This window comes from Danio aesculapii, chromosome 5, assembly GCF_903798145.1.
Source record: "Danio aesculapii chromosome 5, fDanAes4.1, whole genome shotgun sequence".
Classification (NCBI taxonomy): Eukaryota; Metazoa; Chordata; class Actinopteri; order Cypriniformes; family Danionidae; genus Danio; species Danio aesculapii.
The window spans coordinates 24,662,390-24,685,913 of NC_079439.1; the positions used below are offsets into that span (position 1 = coordinate 24,662,390).

General features: G+C 34.3%; 1 protein-coding gene across 4 annotated transcripts in view; it reads right to left on the minus strand.

Annotated features, from left to right (window-relative positions):
- Nucleotides 1–23,524, minus strand: part of gria3a (glutamate receptor, ionotropic, AMPA 3a) — an 89,575-nt gene that overhangs the window by 62,173 nt on the left and 3,878 nt on the right. For all 4 annotated transcript variants that reach the window (XM_056457670.1, XM_056457671.1, XM_056457672.1 and 1 more), the window contains exons 3-4: nucleotides 14,245–14,484; nucleotides 1–123 (exon numbers count right to left, since the gene is read on the minus strand). The exon at nucleotides 1–123 is cut by the window's left edge and continues 65 nt beyond it. In XM_056457670.1, the coding sequence (XP_056313645.1) occupies nucleotides 1–123; nucleotides 14,245–14,484 (363 nt within the window). The remainder of the gene's footprint in view (nucleotides 124–14,244; nucleotides 14,485–23,524) is intronic.

A 23,524-nucleotide genomic window follows, 5' to 3' on the forward strand; every position in this document is an offset into this window, starting at 1 on the left:
GATCCATTTCTTCAATAATGCGCCTGTATTCAAGAGGATCTACGATGTTCCCCACTGAACGCGCCGTAACCTGCCAGTTATTCATCACCGCAGATTCCATGATGGCCTGTAGGATGGAAAACCCTGAGAGAGAAACAGAGAATAAAATATGGTGTGTGACACACTGGTACACGGGGGCCACGTAGATGTGGCAACAGGGCAGAATTGGGCCAAAATGATGGAGCAAGCAGTGCTTCGCTTCTCTCTTTGGTTCGAGAATACTGAGGAACTGCTGATGCAGTGCAAATCTGAAGGATGAAAGGGGGAAAGGCAGAAAAAGAGGCATGGTGAATGTAATTACTGCAACTCTGCACTAATCATTACAATGCCATGGCAGAACACGCGTATTTTTATATACAGCATGTATGTTTTTTGTTCATGTGTCTGTGTAGGCCATTGTACTTCACATTTATTTTACATATGCTTCATTATAGACCAGATTCACTGCAGATCATATCTTGCATGCAACTAACCATGTCTTCTGCAATACATCAGCCCTGCTGCAGCACATTTCAGACCCCTGCATAGGTACCCCACCCCAGCGAGAGCCGGTTTTGTTTGCTCTGAAAATCCCTCACAATTTAATCTATGCCAAAAACGGAAAACAAAAAAATCTGAATAGTCCATGTGTTCAAGAGGGGGGGGGGGGGGGGGGGGGCAGCGGGAAATCATCAATTCTGTGGAAAGTGATGCATAATAGAAAAAAATATATTCAAGTCTTCTTACAGAATCTCTCTCTCTCTCTCTCTCTCTCTCTCTATAGAGAGAGAGAGAGAGAGAGAGAGAGAGAGAGAGAGAGTGTGTAAGAGAGACAATTATATATATATATAATTAGTAGACCCTATCATCCTATGTGAAAAATCCATCTTGCTTTTTTAATGGATTCATTAAATGATCATATACAATGAGATTTGTTCACTGACACTGTATAGTGTATATACGTAGCTTTATGACATCTCAGCTCACTTATTATCTATTTCGAAACAATTTACAAGTGATTACTGTCTTTTTTGGTTTAATTCAGCAAGATTTTAGCATCTATTTGAGCATCCATTCTTTCTGTAGATCATCTCCAACTTAATCAGGTCTATAGGGACTATTGATGGAGGACATTTTAAGATTTCTCCAGAGATGTTTGAATGGGTTTAAGTCAGAGCTCTGGCCGGGCCACTCTATGAAGGATGTCCATACAGACACTGTATAAGCCTCTCCTGCACTGTCTATCTGTGAGCTTTGAGCTATTAGTCCTTAACCCTTAACCCAACAAGAAAAAATTTTTTGGATTGCATTTCTTAACCCCTAATTATCGATAGTTAACACACTGCATTTTTTCAACACATCCCATAATTTCTGAAATATCAGCCTCTACCAAATGGTTGACATGTCGGTTTATGGTAAAAGTAGCGGAATTAAAACATGTACTATAAAATTTGAAAATATGTTAAAATTTAAAAAATTCAAAATAAAACATTTTTGAATACTAAATAATCTTTATTTTTCAAGTATGCCATAAAATATTTCGGATTCTCATTTAGAGAATGGAAGGGAAACTTATTCAAAGTAATTAAGAAATGTTTTTTATTTAAATTACATTTGAACATTTAATCACAACATTTTTTTGTTTTGTTTTGGCATTGTGGTGTATGAACTGTAATTTGATTTGGATAACTTTCTTTTTTTCAACATTTTTAGGAGTTTTCACCTTTATTACGATATGGGACAGTGGAGATTTTAGATATGAAAGCATTGGGAGCAGAGAGAGGCGGAGGATCATCAAAGGACCTTGAGCAGAGTATCAAACTCGGGTCGCCGTCAGCACTTCTGTGCTATATATTGGTGACAACGTGTGGATACCTTCCAAATAATTATTATACCTCATATATATGCCTGAAAAAATATTTTGATATATATAATATTGTTAAACTAAATTACATTTCAGTGAGTTTTATTTAAAAATGACTAAAGATTAAAGCTGATAAAATTTATAACTAAACTATAACTTTTGTGTTTGACCAATATAAATATACATAGTCTAAGGCCAAAAATTACAGTTAAAGTCAGAATTATTAGCCCCCTTGAATTATTATTCTCCCTGTTTATTTTTTTCCCCAATTTCTGTTTAACAGAGAGATTTTTTTTAACACATTTCTAAACATAATAGTTTTATTAACTCATTTCTAATACCTGATAACTGATTTAAAATGATGACAGTGCATAATATTTGACTAGATATTTTTCATAACACTTCTATACAGCTTAAAGTGACATTTAAAGGCTTAACTAGGTTAATTAGGCAGGTTAAGGTAATTAAGCAAGTTATTGTATAATGATGGTTTGTTAAACGATTAAAGCTTAAAAGGGCTAATAATTTTGTCCTTAAAATGTTTTTTTAAAAATGTAAAACTGCTTTTATTCTAGCCAAAATAAAACAAATAAGACTTTCTCCAGAAGAAAAAATATTATCAGACATACTGTGAAAATTTTCCTGCTCTATTAAATATAATTTGGGAAATATTTAAAAAAGAAAAAAAAAAATTCAAAAGAGGGCTAATAATAATTTTGACTTCAACTATATGTCCGAATACAGAATTTGCAAAAGATTTGCTTTTAAATGAATTCAGTTGTATTTGACAAAACAGAACTTGGTTAAGATGTTCAAAGTAAAGCACAAACTTAACTAACCACCACCCTTGATAACCTCTAGTTTTAGGCCATACACATAATCAACCCTGATCCATTCCGTCTCATTTTTAGCCCTGCAATCACATTCATTATAGGACAACACACACACACACTCAATCACTATTTTAATTAGCATACGTCCTGGAGAGCCACGCCGCCAGGCTGTTTAGCTGTTACCAATTAATCAAGACTGACAGCTCGCAAAGAGGTGAGAATTCAAATGACACATAAGCACTTCAGCTCTTAAAGTCATACGTGTTAGTGAGAGGAAGGACATGTGATACGTGCGAGCCACACAAACATTCATTAAAGAGGAGTTAATTAAAGAGGGGTTCCCTTCATAGCAATTAAGAAGGTCTTATTAAATATAGTATGGACAACTTTTTTTTCAGCATCCTCATTAAACATCTCTTAACCTTTCACAGATTTATTTATTTATTATTCTTTGAACACATTACAGACTTGGACCTTCACATTTTTTCCACTGAGAGTCTCTGCCAAATATTGCACCACTCAACTGAACACCAAACTCAATGTGTCACAGAGTTTATGTTAACCAGCAAGCCAAGTCTCGATCTCACGCAGATTTTTTTTAATCGTCACTGTTTAGCATATTTAACAGATGCAAGAGGCCTGTGGTGATGTAAAGCCATTTAAAGTTTGGCAGCACCAGCACAACTCCCTGCTGACTAAAGTGGATGATTTCAAGGGTGGAAACAGATTGAGAGAGTCTGCAATGTAACGTGATTTGAAAATGATTCAAGGCATTGTGTGCTTCAATGAAATCTGACGTTTAGATCAGAAGACTTCACGTGATCGACTTTGGAACAGCATTTTCATTGTGGTCCCTGACTTAAAATTATGGGATGACATCATTGTGAGGTTTTATGTAAGCATAACCTTTTTAGTTTAGATAGGTTTTATCTTTTTATACTTTATTTACTATAAAATTTTATTTACTATATATTTTTTACTTTTTTTTCACAGTAAATCTGATAATATTTCTATTTATCTAGAGAAAATCTTATTTGTTTTAATTCGGCTAGAATAAAAGCAGTTTTTAATCATTTAAAAACCATTTTAAGGTCAAAACTATTAGCCCCTTTAAGCTGTATATTTTTTCTACAGAACAAACAATCGTTATACAATAACTTGCCTAATTACCCTAACCTGCCTAGTTAACCTAATTGACATAGTTAAGCCTTTAAATGTCACTTTAAGCTGTATAGAAGTGTGTTGAAAAATATCTAGTCAAATATTATATACTGTCATTATGGCAAAGATAAAATAAATCAGTTATTAGAAATGAGTTATTAAAACTATTATGTTTAGAAATGTGTTGAAAAAATCTTCTCTCCGTTAAACAGAAATTGGGGAGAAAAGTAAACAAGGGGGCTAATAATTCAGGGGGTTTAATAAATCTGACTTCAACTGTACATACATACATATATACACAAATACATCCATTCCATACATGTATATCTATATACATATATAAAAATGTTAAATTAACCTCATCAAGAAAATAGATAATTAAATAAAATAAGTATAAAATAAAATATAATAAAAGGTTGCCAAACATGATGTTCACAATGATGCACAACCTCTAGAATTATGTTAATGTTCACTTATAGATAATTATATTGTCGTTGTGGAGAAAGCCAGCCATTTACTCCATTTCTTTTCAAAGATCTCTAATTGTAATTGAAGTGCATGTGTATTTTTTTCAATTTCCTCAATTGCTAAAGTTTGAATCATTTACTTTGGATGGTTTTATTACATTTAATTATCTTAAATTGGTTTTTAAATGTTTAAATAATCATGTTCCAATGGTGTTTTCAGATCCAATCAGTAGGCATCAGTCCTCTCACAGTCACAGGAGCAACTGCTAATGATGACTGTCTTGTACTAAAGTGTAAGACCTATTTGGTCGATCTGTTTTCTCTGTTAAGGGAACCAAATTGTGGAATGATATGGAGTCATTCATTCATTCATTCATTCATTCATTCATTCATTTTCCTTTCAGCTTAGTCCCTTTATTAATCTGGGGGTGCCACAGCAGAATGAATCGCCAACTTATCCAGCATATGTTTTACGCAGCGGATGCCCTTCCAGCTGCAACCCATCACTGGGAACACTACGGACAATTTTAGCTTCCCCAATTCACCTGAACCGCATGTCTTTGGACTGTGGGGGAAACCAGAGCACCCAGGGGAATACCACGAGAACGCGGGGAGAACATGCAAACTTCACACAGAAATGCCAACTGACCCAGCCGAGGCTCGAACCAGTGACCTTCTTGCTGTGAGGCGACAGCACTACCTACAGCGCCACCGCGTTGCCGATATCGAATCATTCTAGGGCCATTTATACTTGCAACATAAAAGTAAGTTTTGCAAACAAAAAATAAAGTATTGAGCAAAAATTTGTAAAATAATGCAAAAAATGCAAAAAAAAGAAATAAAGCTTTGAGAAATAAAAAGTAATTTTGCAAGCAAATTAAACTGCAATTAAAAGTCAAGTAGTGCAAAAAAAAATTCATATATTTGCAAAATATTTTTCCTTTCAGTATTGCCTTTACTAAACCTCTCAAGTTGAGTTTTGCTGTTTGGTGGCTAGAGCCACTGCCCCTTTGCACTCATTGGGAGAGGTGCCCTCTCAGCAGGCACTTGCTCGATCAGAACAACACCCCTGCACCAACCCCCTCCCCCCTCGCTCGTCACTTTGCGATCGCTAACAAGCAAAATTCCAATTTATTTCTCAAAGCTCAATTTTTCCTAGTAGTGTACTTAAAAAGTGGTTAAAACAAAGCAGCTGTGTTCGCACAAATAGTCTACTATTAGTTTGTTTGATCATGCTGCCTTTGCTTTTGCCTTCCAGTAATTTTAAGAATTATAATGTTGTGTATATGTATCGATTTTATTTTCCTTTTGTCAAGCCTCCCTTGGACAGGTGTTGAAACAAGTCTACTAAAACACTTAAATAAATGCATTTGTCCAGTGTAATTGTGATGTCCATGTCAAACAAACAAACAAACAAACAAATAAATAAATAAATAAATAAATAAATAAATAAATAAATAAATAAATAAATAAATAAATAAATAAATAAATAAATAAATAAAACTGACACCCAATGCATAAAGTGGGGGACCGAACAAGTTCCATTGACTTGAAAATTTCCCATCATCTGACATCACATTAGTATGGATCGCATGAGAACACCATGGGACAAATTTAATAACATACTGCAGCAATATAAACCACATTTTGATGTTAAAATAGTATTGTTTATATTTACATAAACACATGCAGCAAAATATTATCGCTGAAAAGATGTGGATATGGCTATTTTTGCACCTAACCTTACTAAACCTGCATCTGTAGGAGTTTCCTGGTCAGACACACATTTTATGAGAGGGGAGTATTTAAATGAGTCACGTAACGCAATATACTGATGTTCGAGCTCCTCAAATTATGGATATTTGTTAGTTATTTAACATCTGAAAAAAAGCATGTCTTCAATGTTGTGCTTAAAAATGGCTGCAGTTGTTGTTGCTAGAGGAGCCACACCAGAGAACAAAGCACATGGTGTGAGAGAAATTTCTACCACATGTATAAATTAATTTAAAATGCTAGAGGGCGTCATCTGAACATACTGTTTGCCAAACATGTTGTTTTTAATTTGCTTTAGGAACTAAAAGACGACTTTGAACAAACAATCACATTATACCAGCATGATCTTCGTTCCCTCAGACAGCGTGTGATCTGTTCTGTGACTCAACTGTTAAAGTCCCCAAGAAATCAAAACTAACCATATTGATTTTGTTAGCTCACATTGCTAGTTTTGTGCTGAACAATTCATCTGTGCATGTCATTAAGAAAAAAAGAAAATTGTTTGCCCTTCTAATCTGTAATTGAAATCTGAAAATGTTTGTTTTCAGACAAATTGTCAAATTCCGCATATCTTAGCTAATGGCCGTGGCTAACATATTTAATCACACTGCTTCAAACGTCAGTTTTGACAACAAACAGTAATGGTGAGCAGTCTGTTAGGTTGTAATAACTCTCACCAAACACTTTTCCCCATCTTTCCCATCTGAAATGCCTTCTTTACTACATCCAATCAGCTCGCAGTAGCAAAAACAAGCCACACCCACTGATTCCTCATTTAATATTCCATTTCTCTAGGAACTGCGTCACAATATGAAAAAAGCTTCCGGTTCATGGGGACTTTAAAAACAGAAACCGTTGTCAAAATGTACATCTTGTGGACTATCTCAGATAGATACAGTTGGATATAGCTTACGTAAGCATAAGACGTACAAGCTGAGCACATGGGTGCTGCCCAGTTCTGAAGTCCTTCACCAGGCATGTAAAGGTTTTTGTCTGTGTCTTGTTTTCACTTGTTTTATTAAGCTTGTCTTTTTTGTGAACATGCCTGTTCTTTAAATTTATAGACCTAAATAAAATATACAAAAACTATATATTTACATGTACTGTAGCTGACGCTTTTTGACAAAGCGACTTATAAATATATGCACTCACAGGCCAAATTATTAGGTACACCTTACTAGTACCAGGTTGGACCCCCTTTTGCCTTCAGAACTGCCCTAATCCTTCATGGCATAGATTTAACAAGGTACTGCAAATATTGCTCAGAGATTTTGGTCCATATTGACATGATTGCATCACGCAGTTGCTGCAGATTTGTCAGCTGCACATCCATGATGCGAATCTCCTGTTCCACAACATCCCAAAGGTGCTCTATTGAATTGAGACCTGGTGACCGTGGAGGCCATTTGTGTACAGTGAACTCATTGTCATGTTCAAAAAACCAGTCTGAGATTATTCGCACTTTATGACATGACGCGTTATCCTGCTGGAAGTAGCCATCAGAACACTGTGGTCATAAAGAGATGGACATGGTCAGCAGCAATACTCAGGTAGGCTGTGGCGTTGACACGATTCTCAATTGGTACTAATGGGCCCAAAGTGTGCCAAGAAAATGTCCCTCACACCATTACACCACCAACACCAGGCTGAACTGTTGATACAAGGCAGAATAGATCCATGCTCTCGTGTTGTTGATGCCAAATTCTGACCCTACCATCCGAATGTGGCAGCAGAAATCGAGACTCATCAGACCAGGCAACATTTTTCCAATCTTCTATTGTCCAATTTTGGTGAGCTTGTGCGAATTGTAGCCTCAGTTTCCTGTTCTTAGCTGACAGAAGTGGCACCCGGTGTGGTCTTCTGCTGCTGTAGTGCTATGCATTCAGAGATGCTCTCATGTATACCTCGGTTGTAACGAGTGGTTATTTGAGTTACTGTTGCCTTTCTATCAGCTCGAACCAGTCTGGCCATTCTCCTCTGACCTCTGGCATCAACAAGGCATTAGCGCCCACAGAACTGCTGCTCACTGGATATTTTCCCTTTTTTGGACCATTCTTTGTAAACCGTAGAGATGGTTGTGCTTGAAAATCCCAGTTAATCAGCATTTTCTGAAATACTTAAGACGAGCCCATCTGGCACCAACAACCATGCCACATTCAAAGTCACTTAAATCTCCTTTCTTTTGAACTGCAGCAGATGGTCTTGACCATGTCTACGTGTCTAAATGCATTGAGTTGCTGCCATGTAATTGGCTGATTAGAAATTTGCGTTAACGAGCAGTTGGACAGGTGTACCTAATAAAGTGGCCGGTAAATGTATATTTGACAGCTAATTTTAACTAACTTTGACATCACGAATATTGATTATTGTCTTAGCACCCCACATATTTATCTCTTACCCTTGATAGATAAAAAAAAAATTGCCTCATCCCTGATCATATAGATCACCCTCAACTTAAGAGCATCGGCTCTGCATATTTACCACTATGTGCTGTACTTATTGCACAGGTCAATATGTAAAGGAGATTTGTTACTCTATTTTGTGATTGAGCAAATTTGCTCTACTTAGAAAAATCTAGCCCTATGTTTCTCTTTGTATTCCGAACCACCCCTGTAAGCACTCTCATCAGAGTAAACAAGCTAAGGAGAAAAGTGTGATTGTTAGCTGCACGGCCATCAGGTGATAACCCTTATTTTTTAACCTCTGCCATTATATCAGTGTTTGTCTGTGCTCTCAATGTGTCCTCTAGAAAGAATCTGCAAACCAAAATCATATACAGTTGAAGTCAGAATCATTAGCCCACCTGAATTATTAGCACCCTGTTTATTTTTTCCCCAATTTCTGTTTAATAGTTTTAATAACTCATTTCTAATAACTGATGTATTTTATCTTTGCCATGATGACAGTAAATTATATTTTACTAGATATTTTTCAAGACACTTCTATACAGCTTAAAGTGGCATTTAAAGGCTTAACTAGGTTAATAGGGTTAACTAGGCAGGTTAGTGTAATTAGACAAGTTATTGTATAAGGATGGTTTGTTAAAGGGTTTAATAATTTTAACCTAAAATAGTTCACAAAAAACTAAAAACTGCTTTTATTTTAGCTGAAATAAAACAAATAACACTTTCTCCAGAAGAAAAAATATTATCAGACATACTGTGAAAATTTCCTTGCTCTGTTAAACACCATATGGGAAATATTTTAAAAAGAAAAAGAAATTTAAACGGGGGATAATAATCCTGACTTCAACTGTACATACACTGTAAACAATGGCTGTGATTTTAAGGGTAAAAAAACTGTAAAACTGCTATGGTAAAAAATCCGTAATCTGGTTAACAGTATGTTTCCTTAATATATACAGCAAATAACTGTAAATTGACTTTCCCACAATTCCCTGCATGGCGCATCACTTTTCATGCTTTTTGTTGACTTTACTATGGATCTTTTTAGTTTATGCTTTTTAGTTTATGTTACATCTAATGTTGATAAATGTTTATTTCATACAATTATACTGTATGCGTGCTACCATACTGGTGTTTAGTAGCTGTGTGAATGACACTGAGCACCTTCTATATTCTGATACACTTTTCTGCTTGTGGGAAAATGTGTTTGTGATGAGCTTTGGTTCATTATGTAACTTTCTCATCACCACCTGCATGTTAACGTGTCTAACTGTGTAACAAAAGATGTGTAGATGTTGGTAATTCAAAATAACGAATAATTAAAATGAATGAAATACGGTAGTTTACTGTAAAAAATGAGAAATTGCTTTACTGTTTGTGCCGTATTTTTAACGGTGAAAAACTGGCAACCACAGTTGCCGTTTTTTTTACCGTAAATTTTACCGATTTATTTTTTACAGTGTATATATTTTCAATTGTTTTTGGAGAACAAAAGGAACTAATTTCACATAATAAGATAAAACAGATAACTAATTTCAGGCAGTTTAGAATTGCATGTGTGTGGGGGGAGGGCATCTCCTTCATATTCACATACATTGGTTAATGATTATAAAACTACATTCCAAACAGCTTTACTACATGAATGATTCAAAATAGCATAAAATGGGCACTTGTGACCTGATCATAAGTGGTCAGCAGAGACACATTTCCATTTACACCCAGCACTAAAACCCGTTTTAAATGTGTCTCCGGTGGCCACTTTTGTATAGATTTCCTCTATAGATTCCGGTTTATTTCATCACACTCTACTTCACTCTAAAAATGCACAGATAGTATCGACTCAACAAAAGCAGACTACAAGCCCTGTATTAAAGGGACAAATAAAGCATTTGCAAATTCAATTATAATTTGTGTGTTTTGGTACATTTCAGCTAAATTTGAATCAGTCATCGATTATGTTGTAGGTCAGCATATGAAGAACAGGTGATCTTTTGTGGCTGATCAAAAGTATTCAAACAAGTGAGTGGCTACAAACCAAAGGAAATCTGATTTCTACTACATTCGGAAGTGGTCAAAAGTGAACAAGGTCATGATATTTTAGACCCAGTACACATCAGTAGTTAGCATTGATCAGTTGTGAAAGGATTAATATGAAAATGTATAAAAACATATAAGTGTAGTGGCCACAGAGCTCAGTTGTTTGCAGTGTCGCCTCACAGCATAAAGGTCACAGGTTCGAGTCCCGACTGGGCCATATGCTATTTCTATGTGGAGTTTGCATGTTCTCCCTGTGTCCGTGTGGGTTTCTTCCGGGTGCTCCAGTTTCCCCCACAGTCCAAAGACATGTAGTATAGGTGAATTGGATAAACTAAATTGACCGTAGTGTATGTGTGTGAATGTGAGTGAGTATGGGTGTTTCCCAGTACTGGGTTGCAGTTGGAAGGGCATCTACTGTGTAAAACATATGCTGAATAAGTTGGTGGTTCATTCTGCTGTGGTGTTCCCTGATGAATAAAGGGACTAAGTTGAAGGAAAATGAATGAATGAATGTAGCAACCACCCACATAACTGACCATCATCTGTACTTAGGTATTTTATTTATTTGATTGAGTTTGTGTGCAAGTCTGAATATTTACAGTGAGTACGTGTACGTTGGTCCGTTTATTTAAAATCGGGTGATTTAGTCAATTTTGGTTATAAATTAAATTCATATTAAATTTGCATGAATTGAAAATGGTTACACTTTGCTATGAGGTTCCATTAGCTAATGTATTCCCTAACTAAGAATGAACAAGCAATTATTAATCATATAGTTTAACATTTAATAACGCATTATTACAATTCTAAGATATCCATTAGTTAATGCACTGCGAGTTAATAGGAACTAACAATGAACAACTTTTCATTCTCTAACATTAACAAGAATAAATACGATAATAATAGTATGGTTCATTGTTTGTTCATGGAACCTTATTAATAAAATGGTGTCATGAAAATTAACCATGTGTATCTTGCAATTCTTACTGTCAATTCTTCATTCATCAGTGCATTGCATTTTTACATTTCTTTTCAGAAAACCAAAACATTTTAACAAATGTCTCAGTGTTAATTCAATGGAAGTCAAAGGTCATCAAAAATGTTTACAATCACCAAAATTTGACAAAATGCAAAGTCATAATCGCAGAACGTTCTTATTTATGAACAATTGAGTTTTGAAATACTTGGACACTGGAGATATGACAACTTCAATAAATACTTCAATAAAAATAACTTCAATAGAAATTCAATAAAATATTCATATTGAAAATCTCGTAAAGAGGCTCAGACCTGAATTGGGTTGTCTTTTTCGTAATAAGAAGTGCCTTCCTTTCGAAGCAAAAATTATCCAGAGCTGTTTCCTTTTAGTGATAGATTATGGAGATGTAGTTTATATTAGGCACGGAACGATAACAGTCTTTAAGGTATATGTGTATGTGGAAAAGTCAAAGTTTTAAAACCACAGTATCTCCAGCAGAAAAGACATTTTCTCAAATCTGTGTTTTTGAAACTAATAAGGACAGCAGAAGTTAATGATTCCTTTGTGTTATTTAGCCTGTCATGTTTACTGCTCCAAAATATTTTAAATGCTTCTCAAAATAAATTATATTGGCTGCATCTAAAATCACCTATTAGGTACTGCTTTTGAATTTAAATTTACTACTCGACTGATGCGTTCTATACAGTATGAATGCGAGTAGTATAAATAGAGCTCGGAGGTACTATGGATGCCATTTTGTCATCACATCGATTCATGAATTCTCTTGCGGTGCATCATGGGATAGCATAGTGTCCATCAGATACACACTTCAGAATCTCGTCGGAAGTAGTAGGTCATCCGAGTACTTCTTGTATACTGTTTTTCAAATACTATGAACTCAGACATATTACTCGGCTCCTATACTGTTTTAAGTGTACAATATAGAATGGATGTATGTGATTTCGGATGCAGCCATTGTGGAGAAAGAAAGTTCTGTTTTTTATCCAGACATTTTAAAAGAATATTTTTAGAGCAGTAATCACAATACTGTAAAACCGTGATATTTTTATCCAAGGTTATCATACCATAGAATGTTCTACCGGCTCACGCCTAGTTTACATGCATGCAAACCTGTTGTTATTAAAAAAGTTGGACAGTATATATCAAGCTGCAACACTATTTGTAACGAATGCATCTTCACGTACTCATAATTATTCTTTGTACAAAACGATTAGTTGGTTTTCCCCGCGCCAAAGGAGAAAAATGCATGTGCTTCTATTCACCGCTAGGGCATTATTGGCTAAATTGCCATCTTATATTTGTAACCTTTTATCATATTATACTTGCATTTATAGTACTGAAATTCTTATAAAACAGTGATTACCTCCTTTGGCCCTACATTATGGAATGAAATGCAGTGTCATCATGTTAGAAACAATTACATCTCTAAATATTTTTTTTAAATCTTTTGAAGTTCATGTGAAAGTTTTGTGTAAATTGTAATTTGTGATATTTTATGTGTCTAATTTTGCATCTGAAACTTTTTGTGCTGCCATTTTGGCCAGAAACGCCTGGTAGAAGAGATGCATATCTCAATGGGAAATTCCTGGTAACATAAAGGATAAATAAATACTGGCTGCCTGAGATGTTCCATGACAAAAATGTAGTAAAAATTTAAATATCTGGATTTCTGTAAAGTGCAGCATGCAGACACTAACTTTATACACTACCTGACAAAAGTCTTGTCGCCTATCCAAGTTTTAAGAACAATAAATAATAACTTGACTTCTAGTTGATCATTTGGTATCAGAAGTGGCTCATATGAAAGGCAAAGACCTCTAGATTACGCTTATTTTACCAAAAAAAATATGATCAGGCCTTGATTTTTAGATATTTAATTAGGACAGTAAAGTCTGACTTTGCTTAGACGAAAGTCTTGTCACTTAACAGAAATAATGTACAGTATAGAATGTTAAGTCATGCTGTAGTGGCTCCCAGAGTTCATCAAGATTCCTCTTCAATGCCTCCTCCTTCATCTTACCCCTGACATGCTCAATAATGTTCATGTCTGGTGACTGGGCTGGCCAATCCTGGAGCATCTTGACCTTCTTTGCTTTCAGGAACTTTGATGTGGAGGCTGAAGTATGAGAAGGAGCGCTATCCTGCTGAAGAATTTGCCCTGTCCTGTCGTTTGTAATGTAATGGGCAGCACAAATATCTTGATACCTCAGGTTGTTGCTGTTGACATCCACTTTACAGATCTCTCGCACACCCCCATACTGAATGTAACCCCAAACCAGGATTTTTATTAATTTTTTCACCAAACTTGACTGATTTCTGCGTGTCTTGGGTCAATCTTGGGTCAATGGGGGTTCCAATAGGTCTTCTGCAGTATTTGTGATGATTGGGATGCAGTTCAACCGATGATTCATCTGAAGAATCTACCTGCTGCCACTTTTTCAAATGATCAACTAGAGGTCAAGTTATTATTTGTTGCTCCTACAAATGGGATCGACAACAAGACTTTTGTCAGGTAACGTAATAATAATGTATATATATATATATATATATATATATATATATATATATATACATACATATATATACATTATTATTACGTTACCTATATATAATTACCTATATATAATATATATAATTTTTTTTAAATGCCCCGACAGTTTTCATGTTAGTGTGTGTTTGTACTCACCTCTATCAGTGTCATACAGGTAAACAAATTTCTCCCATTTATAATGGGTCAGCAAGCTGAGCAGCGCCCCTCGGAGGCTCGGCCTCATCTGCAGGACAAACTGCACATCTGTGTCCGTGGGAAATGATGGCGTGATGAAAGAGGTGTGCAGGGCGCCACAGAACGATGTTAATGTATTCATTGACCTCCTGTCGTAGAATCCAAAGATTGCGTACACACCCCTGGAGAACTGAGAACAGACTGCCAAACCAAGAGAGAGACAGAAGCAGAGTCAGTGCATCTTAAAATAAACAAGCATCAGGCACACATAAGCATTTTGTACTGTGATGAATAATTGCATAGACTCCTATATTTCTGTGTTTTTAAAACAATCTGAACAGACAAGAGGAGCCTGCTAGCAGAAATAGAAAGGTTATGACATCATCACTGATGTCACAGACAGCATGTATTGCAACATGACCCAAATTCATCCGAAATGCAAAGGTCTTCTTTATTTATTCATCTGAAACAGCCTAAATGCAGCTGTCATTCAATCATTTCAAAATAAACCGCAAATGTTTTCTAAAGCACACAGCAAAACCAACAGCAGACAGATTGAGTTCGCTGACATCTCCACAGCCGTACACTATATGAATGAATGCCCAGAAAAATCAGTGTTAAGCATAATTTCAGCTGTGGTGTTGTCTGGGTAATTTAATATTTGCAACCTTATGTTATGCTGAGGGAGGACATTTGTACTATTTGTCTGTTTTCTTGAATTATTGTTGCCTTACACAAACACCTGCCCCATGAAAACCGAGAGAGAAGCAGAGAATAGGAGAGAGTGTGGCAGGGGATATGTAGAGGTTACCTGGATATAGGAAAAGAAACAAAATGGGACAAATGCTCCTACATGTGTCCAGTATACACACACACACACAAAGAAAAAAATAAAGAAAGAAAGAAAGAATTATATGGCATGTGGACGTGAGGGGAAAAAGGGGGAAAACGCAAGCAAATGTCACATTACTCATAGAGCCCAGAGGTTGAAAATCATAACACACACACGCACGCACGCACACACGCGCACACACACACACACACACACACAAAATCTACTAAAAAAAATAAATAAATAAAAAAAACACACAGACTTAAACTCTTCCAGCAAGACAAACACATTAATGCATGTTTGAGAGCTTCAGCGGGACTGAGAAAACAACAGGGCACCTAATTTGCAAATACTGTAAAAGTGTTCATATTAATATTCATATTTGAACGTGCTTGATTTTAAAATGTGTGTGTCTTTAATGAGAATTTGAATCGACTTAAACAAATCATGACAGCTGCCACTGCTCTCCTGCGCACTTCAGGCTCCAGTCCAGGTGGTGAAATCTCTGCAGAGGAGACTGGTCCGTGACTGGTGCCCACCTCAAATGTTTTACTTTTAAAATGACTTCGATACTGGCTTATTTTGAGTAAACCTAAGCAGAGCACTTGATCAGTGAGTGAGGATATTTTACAGACTGCCGCTCTACCAAACAGTTGACCATGTTTTACAGTTTTAAATAAAAATCAAACAAACAAAATCCTGTTGCACTACTAAATAAATAAATGAATAAATAAACCATGTTAAATGAGAGTCTAAAATATTTTATGGCACATTTAAAAGGTGATTTAGTATTCAGAATTGTTTTATTTTGATTATGTTTTTAATAAATTACACTCAATCTTTCACTTCATGTTTTCATTCCATTTACCATAAACCGACATGTCAACCATTTGGTAGAGGTTGATATTTTATAAATTATGGGATGTGGTGAAAAAAAAATGCATTGAGTGTGTTAACTAGCAACATTAGGGGTTAAGAAATGCAAAGGTTTTGTACGTAATGAGGTAGTTAAAGCGTTAACGGTTCAGGCATGCATTACTCAAATATTATGGTAAATAAAATGATAATAAAATGTATTAAAATGCTACGTATACCACACTGTAAAAAATGCAGGGTTCCACACAATTCAATCATGTTGTCCCAGCACAAACTGATTAACAATTAAGTGGATTGAACATAAAAAAATTAAGAATTATTAATATATATATATATATATATATATATATATATATATATATATATATATATATATATATATATATATATATATATATATATATATATATATATATCAAGAATTGTGTTGTCTCATTTTAAATAAGTAATTTTTCACTAGCAGCAAAAAATCTTTTTTTTTTTTTTGAACGTGTAGCTTGCTAATTAATTAGGACAAACAGTAAAACTTAAGTAATAAAGGCTAGTTCAATGATATTTTGCAGCACCTGAAAATATTCCCCAGCTAGTTGAATAGGTACACTAAAAAAACAACTCATTGGATGAACTGAATTTAATTGAGGGCAGGACTTCCATCCAATAAATTGGTTTAGCACTAACTAAAAAAAAATATTATTTAATAATTTACTATTTACTAATTAAATGCATTTGAGTTGGTCCAACATGATTTTATCAAATAAATGTTAAATACAATTGCTTTTTTTATTTAACTTAGTCTGATAAAAACATATATGTCTGTTATGTGTCTTACATTTCAAAGTCTCTTAGTTTTATTTGAAGTTAGCCTAAATGGACTAAAAGAGCTATTTTTAAGCATATTTCATAAATTACATATACAGTTGATTGAGACTGGTCTCAGAACAAATTTTAGGGCATTTAATGCTCACTGAGCAAAGCAACAAATTGTTGGAAGCTCAGTAAGCTGCCAACACCAAAGCATGGGTGATTCTGCTACAATGTAAAACCCAATAAGTTACGATAACTCAAACCATTTCAGGAAACCGATTGCAACAAACCATTTCAATTGAAAAACTAATCCTAATGAGTACTGGGAACTTAATCCATTTGAGTAAACGAAGCAGTCTGAGCACAGTAAAACCCAATAAATGAAGAGAACTCAAACCAACTGAGTACTGTAAAACCCAATAAGTTAAGGCAACTCAAACCGTTTGAGGAAACCAATTGCTACAAACCATTTGAGTAAAAAAAAATTAATCTATATGAGTACTGTGAACTTACTCCATTTAAGTTGAAGTAATAAAGTATTTAATTAACTCCTTACCTTCAACACTGAGTTCAAAACTCTTTTCAAACGAGTATAATTAACTTTCAGTCAATTTTGAGTGAACTACACTCATTTAATTTGATAAAGCTGACTGTTGGGTTTTACAGTGTAGTAATCTCTAAACTAAAAAAGCATTACATGAAACTTTTCTAAATCTTCAAACTAAAGAAAAGATTAAACTCTGACAAGTCTTTCTATTAACTGTAAACACCTAAGATTACTTTTATTGTCAACATTTCCCTCTCTTAATTCAATCCCATGCAAAGCATACTGGGAACTACATATCCCCTCACCAGGTAGTCGGACCAACATAATTCCTTTATGTTATCCCAACACAAAATGCTTAAGTTAACTCAATGGTTTACAAATTTAAGTAGACTGAACATAAAACAAATAAATTAGCTAAATAAATTACAAGAATTGTGTTGTTTCAGCTCAATTTAAACAGGTAGATTGAACAAACAGCAGTAATCCTTTTTGAATGTAACAAAGCTGCATAATATTATTGTGTCTTTTGCATTCATGATACGGCAGCAAAGTTCCTTGATTATTACGCCAGAAGGAGATTATAGTTCCTAATCATACTGGGCTAGAAAACAGCAACTTTTCTTTTTTCTGTCAGTCTTAGTACACAATGCAACTACAGAAGAGTCAAGCTTTAAAAAAGAAAATGATCAATACTCAATACTTTTTTTTATTATTTTTTTTACAATTTTTGAGCAAGATGCTAATGGTCTAATCTGTTTCAATGATTAATGCGAAGCTACAGTGCTGTCACCAGACCTGGAGATCAGCTGAATGGATTCAAAGATTGTCAAATTCAACTGGGGACTTGTAAAATGAGTCTATTTCCAAAAGAAAAAAAAAAGTAGAGTTCCTTTAAATTATTTTTTAAGAAACAGAAAAGGAATAAAAGTTTGTAACCGCACACACAGAAATCCATCACAGAGATCCGTCAGGAAAAGCCACTCGCTTCATTACTCTGTGTGTTCATGCAGGGGATTTCTTTTTTGTGCGCAGCAGCCCTTTGCTAGAGATAAGGTAAACTGTGCTGCAGACAACACTAGCGAATCCACGATTCATTATAGGATATCAACTTAATTTTATGAAGCTACCACATTTATTTTTTCCAATCCACCGGTCACAACTGAAAGCTAATCTCAGAAATAGCTTGCATCCATCAGACAGGCAATTATGTAAGGTATTAATTGAAAACTAAATTCAGGTCGATTAAAGTTTATTTGTCTTGTGTGTTTGATAACACAGTGTATTTATGACATGAAAAAAAATCATGACAACAAATGTTTTTATGCTACTTTAACTTATTTTAAAGTTAATCAGATTTCAACTAAACAGTTTAAGTTATACACAGTGTAATTTCATATTTTTAGTCAGTTTGACTGATGTAAGTTGAGATGACTAGAAAAGTTAAGTTGATGCAACTAAAAAATGTCAGGCAGCTAGATTCCTTTTACAGTCTACAATTCAATTCAAAGCTGCTTTGCGGAAAGAAAGGTTAAGCTTCTAACTGTGTTAATGTAATGTCAATATTTCAGAAATGTAAAGTTCTAGAAAGAAACGATCCTGCAGGTACGATGTTATTCAAGCAAGCCGAACAAGATTAAAGCAATGATTACATTCTGCGTTCATAAGTAAATGAAAGTAATAGAGCAATGGCCGAATGAGTGAGCAGGACACCAGGATTGCTCTGTACTGACTGAAGGGCTTCTGGCTGTGCATATCAATGGCGTTTATGTCTGGGTCTAGTTGAAGTTGGTGAGTCAAGTCCGACTCAGGTCTAATTTTAATCAGGTCTGTTTTGAGTTGGATTTTTTTCCTCAGGATTTTTGTACTCAGAAGTGATTCGGGTCTGCTACAGATGTTAATACCATAGAACACCTCTACATTTCTTTTCCAACAGTGCTTTTAATATATGGTGGTCTTGTGCTAATTTGACCAGTTAAGTAAATCGGTCACACTTTATTTTGATGGTCCGTTTGGTGAATATTGCATCTACATGCCAACTAATTCTCATTAGATTATAAGTAGACTGTTAGGTTGGGGTTAGGGTTAGTGTAAGTTGACATGTACTTGTAAAGTTTCTTATAGTCAGTTAAATGTCTGTTGAAGAAGCAGTATCAACAGATATTAAGCAGACAGTCTACTAGTACTCAAATCGACCATCAAAATAAAGGGTTACCTGTAAATCTCACCCATAACCAGTGTTGCATGTTCAATCATTAAAATACTTATCCATTGAAAAATTAAAGGGATTATTGTTCATGTTTAGTTTTTGTTAATTAGTTACTTATAATGTATTGTCGTCAATATTGTAAATACATTAAACAGTTCTGTATAAATAAATACAAACCAGCAAATACATTTTACTGGAAATGCTTAAAATGCTTAACTATTTAATAAAAAATGCTAATAGGCAATGTTTGATTCGAATATAAAGATTTAAAAGAATTTAATTGACATGGTCAATAATTATAGTTACAAATCCGACTGTTATGTTGCACACCAGCTAATTAACATGCAAGCCCCAGGCATGTAATCTCGATTTCTAGCAAGATTACAATAATGATCATTTTCCCTTTATGTATGTGGGTGTATGTGTGGATTACAAATTTATTCAGCACCACCCTGAGGAGGCATAAGGTCTGTTTAAACGTACATCACCATATGTGTGTGTGTGTGTGTGAGTGTGCATGTGGGGAAAAAGAGAGAGATGTGAGGGTGAGAGAGAGAGAAAGAGAAAGATTATACTATATATTATAAAACTATACAACCATTCACTGTGTTTGCTATGTTTTATATATATATATATATATATATATATATATATATATATATATATATATATATATATATATATATATATATATATATATATATATATATATATATATATATATATATATATATATACATACTTTATATATGCTTTGGCAACATATTTGTATCATTTGTCATGCTAATAAAGCAATTATTTAATTGAATAGAGAGACAGAGAGAGAGAGAGTAATTTTACATTTGTTTTTTTTTTTATATATATTTTTTATATACATTTAATTTTTTATATTTAGTTTTTATATTGTTTAGTATTTTATATTGTAGTTTTATATTTGCCCTCCTATTTCAAGCTTTGGCAAAAGTTTATTATTTACAGTCATGCCAAAACATTTTATGCCAACTTTGAATTGAACTGAATTGAGAGAAAAAGAAAGAGAGAAAGAGAGAGAAAGAGAGAGAGAGAGAGAGAAAGAGAAAGAAAGAGAAAGAAAGAGAGAGAGAGATAGATTGAGAGAGAGAGAAAGAGAGAGAGAGAGGGAGAGAGAGAGAGAGAGAGAGAGAGAGAGAGTAGGCACTGAAATGAGCTGTATTGCATCAGCGCAGAGTTCATTGATATTCACAAGCTGTTCCAAATATGGTCAAATGCGAGCTTTTGATACAACGTTTTCTGAAGTAACTTACCCAACACTGCCCATAATGAACTACTGTATGAATTCAAAATATGGTAAAACAAGTTAGATACTATTACAGAGCCCTGGGGTAGAATTAGGAGTTTACTGTGTGGGAGTAAAAACACATAGTGTCTATTCACCAACTGGATATTCATGAAACGCATCCAAAAAAGTATTTAAATCTTACTGGCTATTTCTACACAAAAAACATCTGCGTCTATGTTGTAATGTGTGTGTGTGTGTGTGTGTGTGTGTGTGTGTGTGTATGTGTGTGTGTGTGTGTGTGTGTGTGTGTGTGTGTGTGTGTGTGTGTGTGTTTTAGGTGGTCCTGTCCTGTTCTCTTTCTATATTGATTGGGTCTCAGAGGAAAGCAGCTCTCACCATGACAGAACAAACGATCACTGCAGTTCAGAGAGAGACTTGCTTCTGTCTCTTTTAGTCCTTAAGGCTGACGTGTTTCTATTTTTGCTACAATAGTTTTTTCCCTCTCAGCTTAAAATAGTCTCATCTCTGAATAAGCCATTTTCTAGGCTGAGTTTCATGAAAAGTGTAAACACTGTGGCTCAATCAAAGCACTGCTCCGCTTGTGCGAGCAGCCCCACACAGCAACACTTCCTCTGGATGATTTGATTTTTACGGTGGAAATATTTATTTGTCTGACCAGTTACAAAGTAGGGAAGTATTTGAGCATTCGGTTAAATGACAACTATAGTTATGCAATATAGAAGGGGCCATTTTGCATTGCATCCTCCTCTGCTTCCAAGAAGAACAGTAATAACAAATACACTGAAAAAATGATTCATTGGATTTACTACTTTTTTTTAAGGTAAGTGATTTCAAACTATTTATATGGGCTGAATTTAATCAAACATATTAAATTTAGTAATTTTCAACTTCATTTATTTGTTTTAAATCAGCCCATATGAATTGTTTGCAACCACTTACCTTAAAAAATGTAGTAAATCAAATGAATTAATTTTTCCAATCAGTTTAGATATAGATTCAACAGTTCAGAGTTGACTAGTCCCAGGGTCACGTATTTGGTCAACAAATATTATTAGTCTGAAATAATATATTGTATAAGAAAGAATATACGGAAATAAACGTGTAAAACAACAGAAAACATATCGACTGTATAAAAAACGCTACGGTAAGGAAAAAACAACTGTAGTTAACCAGAATTTTACCATTAAAAATATTGTATAAATCATTAAAGGTTTATACCATATTATACCAAACTAACATTTTTCATTCATTTATAGTGCAAATATGCCAGAGTTTTGAATATTAATATTTACGGATTGTACCTTTGTAACGGATAAAAACACAACCAAAAGCATGTGAGATGATAAAGTCATGATGAACCAAATCTCATCACAAACAGTTTATCCACAAACAGAGAAACATTCTAATGTATAAAAGTCATCACCTGTTTTTGTAGAATTTACATGAACATCCAATGCACACTGTAAAAAATACTCAATTCCACACCTCAATTTGTGGTTAATTTATTAGTTTTTACAAATTTAGGTGGATTGAATGAAGTTGTCCCCCTCAAAAAGATCAAGAATTGTGCTGTTTCAGTTTATTTTAAACAAGTAGTTTGAACAAACAGCAAACATCATTTTAGTGTGCAATATATATTTCAGAATACTAAAAATGACTATAAACTTCCCAACATCAACATAAATGAAACATTAATTAAAACATTAATGTTAATTATTTAACATTAATTAAGAGTTGAAAGAAGTGTCTGTGTATGAATGGATTTTTGCTTCTTTTGTTTTCTTTATTAATAGATTTGTTACTTATGTATAATAACAATTCCCCACCACTGTCAGTTTGATATGGTCAAGTGTTGTTTTGTGAGGAAATAGTACAGAATCTTAGAGGTTGTTGAAAGACTCAATCTGTTTGATCAGTGTTCTGAATCAATCTGAACACAGTCTTTGATTAATATCTGCTTATCTATTCATCTATAACATTGCTTTTTTCAATTACACTTGTCCACATTCAAGTGTTGATCAAGAAGTCTGCCTAGAGATAGATTACATTATTTTTTGGTTTAAAAGCTAAGGATTTGTTCTTACTTTTCATTCAACCACTATTTTTGAGGCCATGAAATTTTAAATGAGTAGTTTCAATAAATAGAAAATGTCATTTATGAGTGTAATACACATTTCAAAATACTAGAAAAATGTCTATAAACTTCCCAACATCAACATACATTGAACATTAATGACATTTTTTGAGTTACTTCATATTTTATAAGTTAAAAGAAATGTCTGTGAATTAATGTTGTTGTTTGTAAAATATTATGATTCCCCACCACAGTCAGTTTCTGTTACATGGTGAAGTGTTGTTTTGGGGGAAATAGTACAGAATCTTAGGGGGTGTTAAACACTCAATCTGTTTGATAAGTGTTCTGAATCAATCTGAACATAGTCTTTGATAAAAATCTGCTTATCTATTCATCTATAACATTGCTTTTTTCAATTACACTGTCCACATTCAAGCGTCGACCAAAACCACTGCCTAGAGATAGATTACTTTATTTTTTGGTTTAAAAGCTAAGGCTCTGTTCTTATTTTTGATACAACCACAATTTTTGGGGTCAAGAAAATAATTAGAAACATTGGTACTGGAACAGGGATTCACTTGAAGAAGGTTTCCATCTAATGATCTTTGATAAGGGTGGATTTA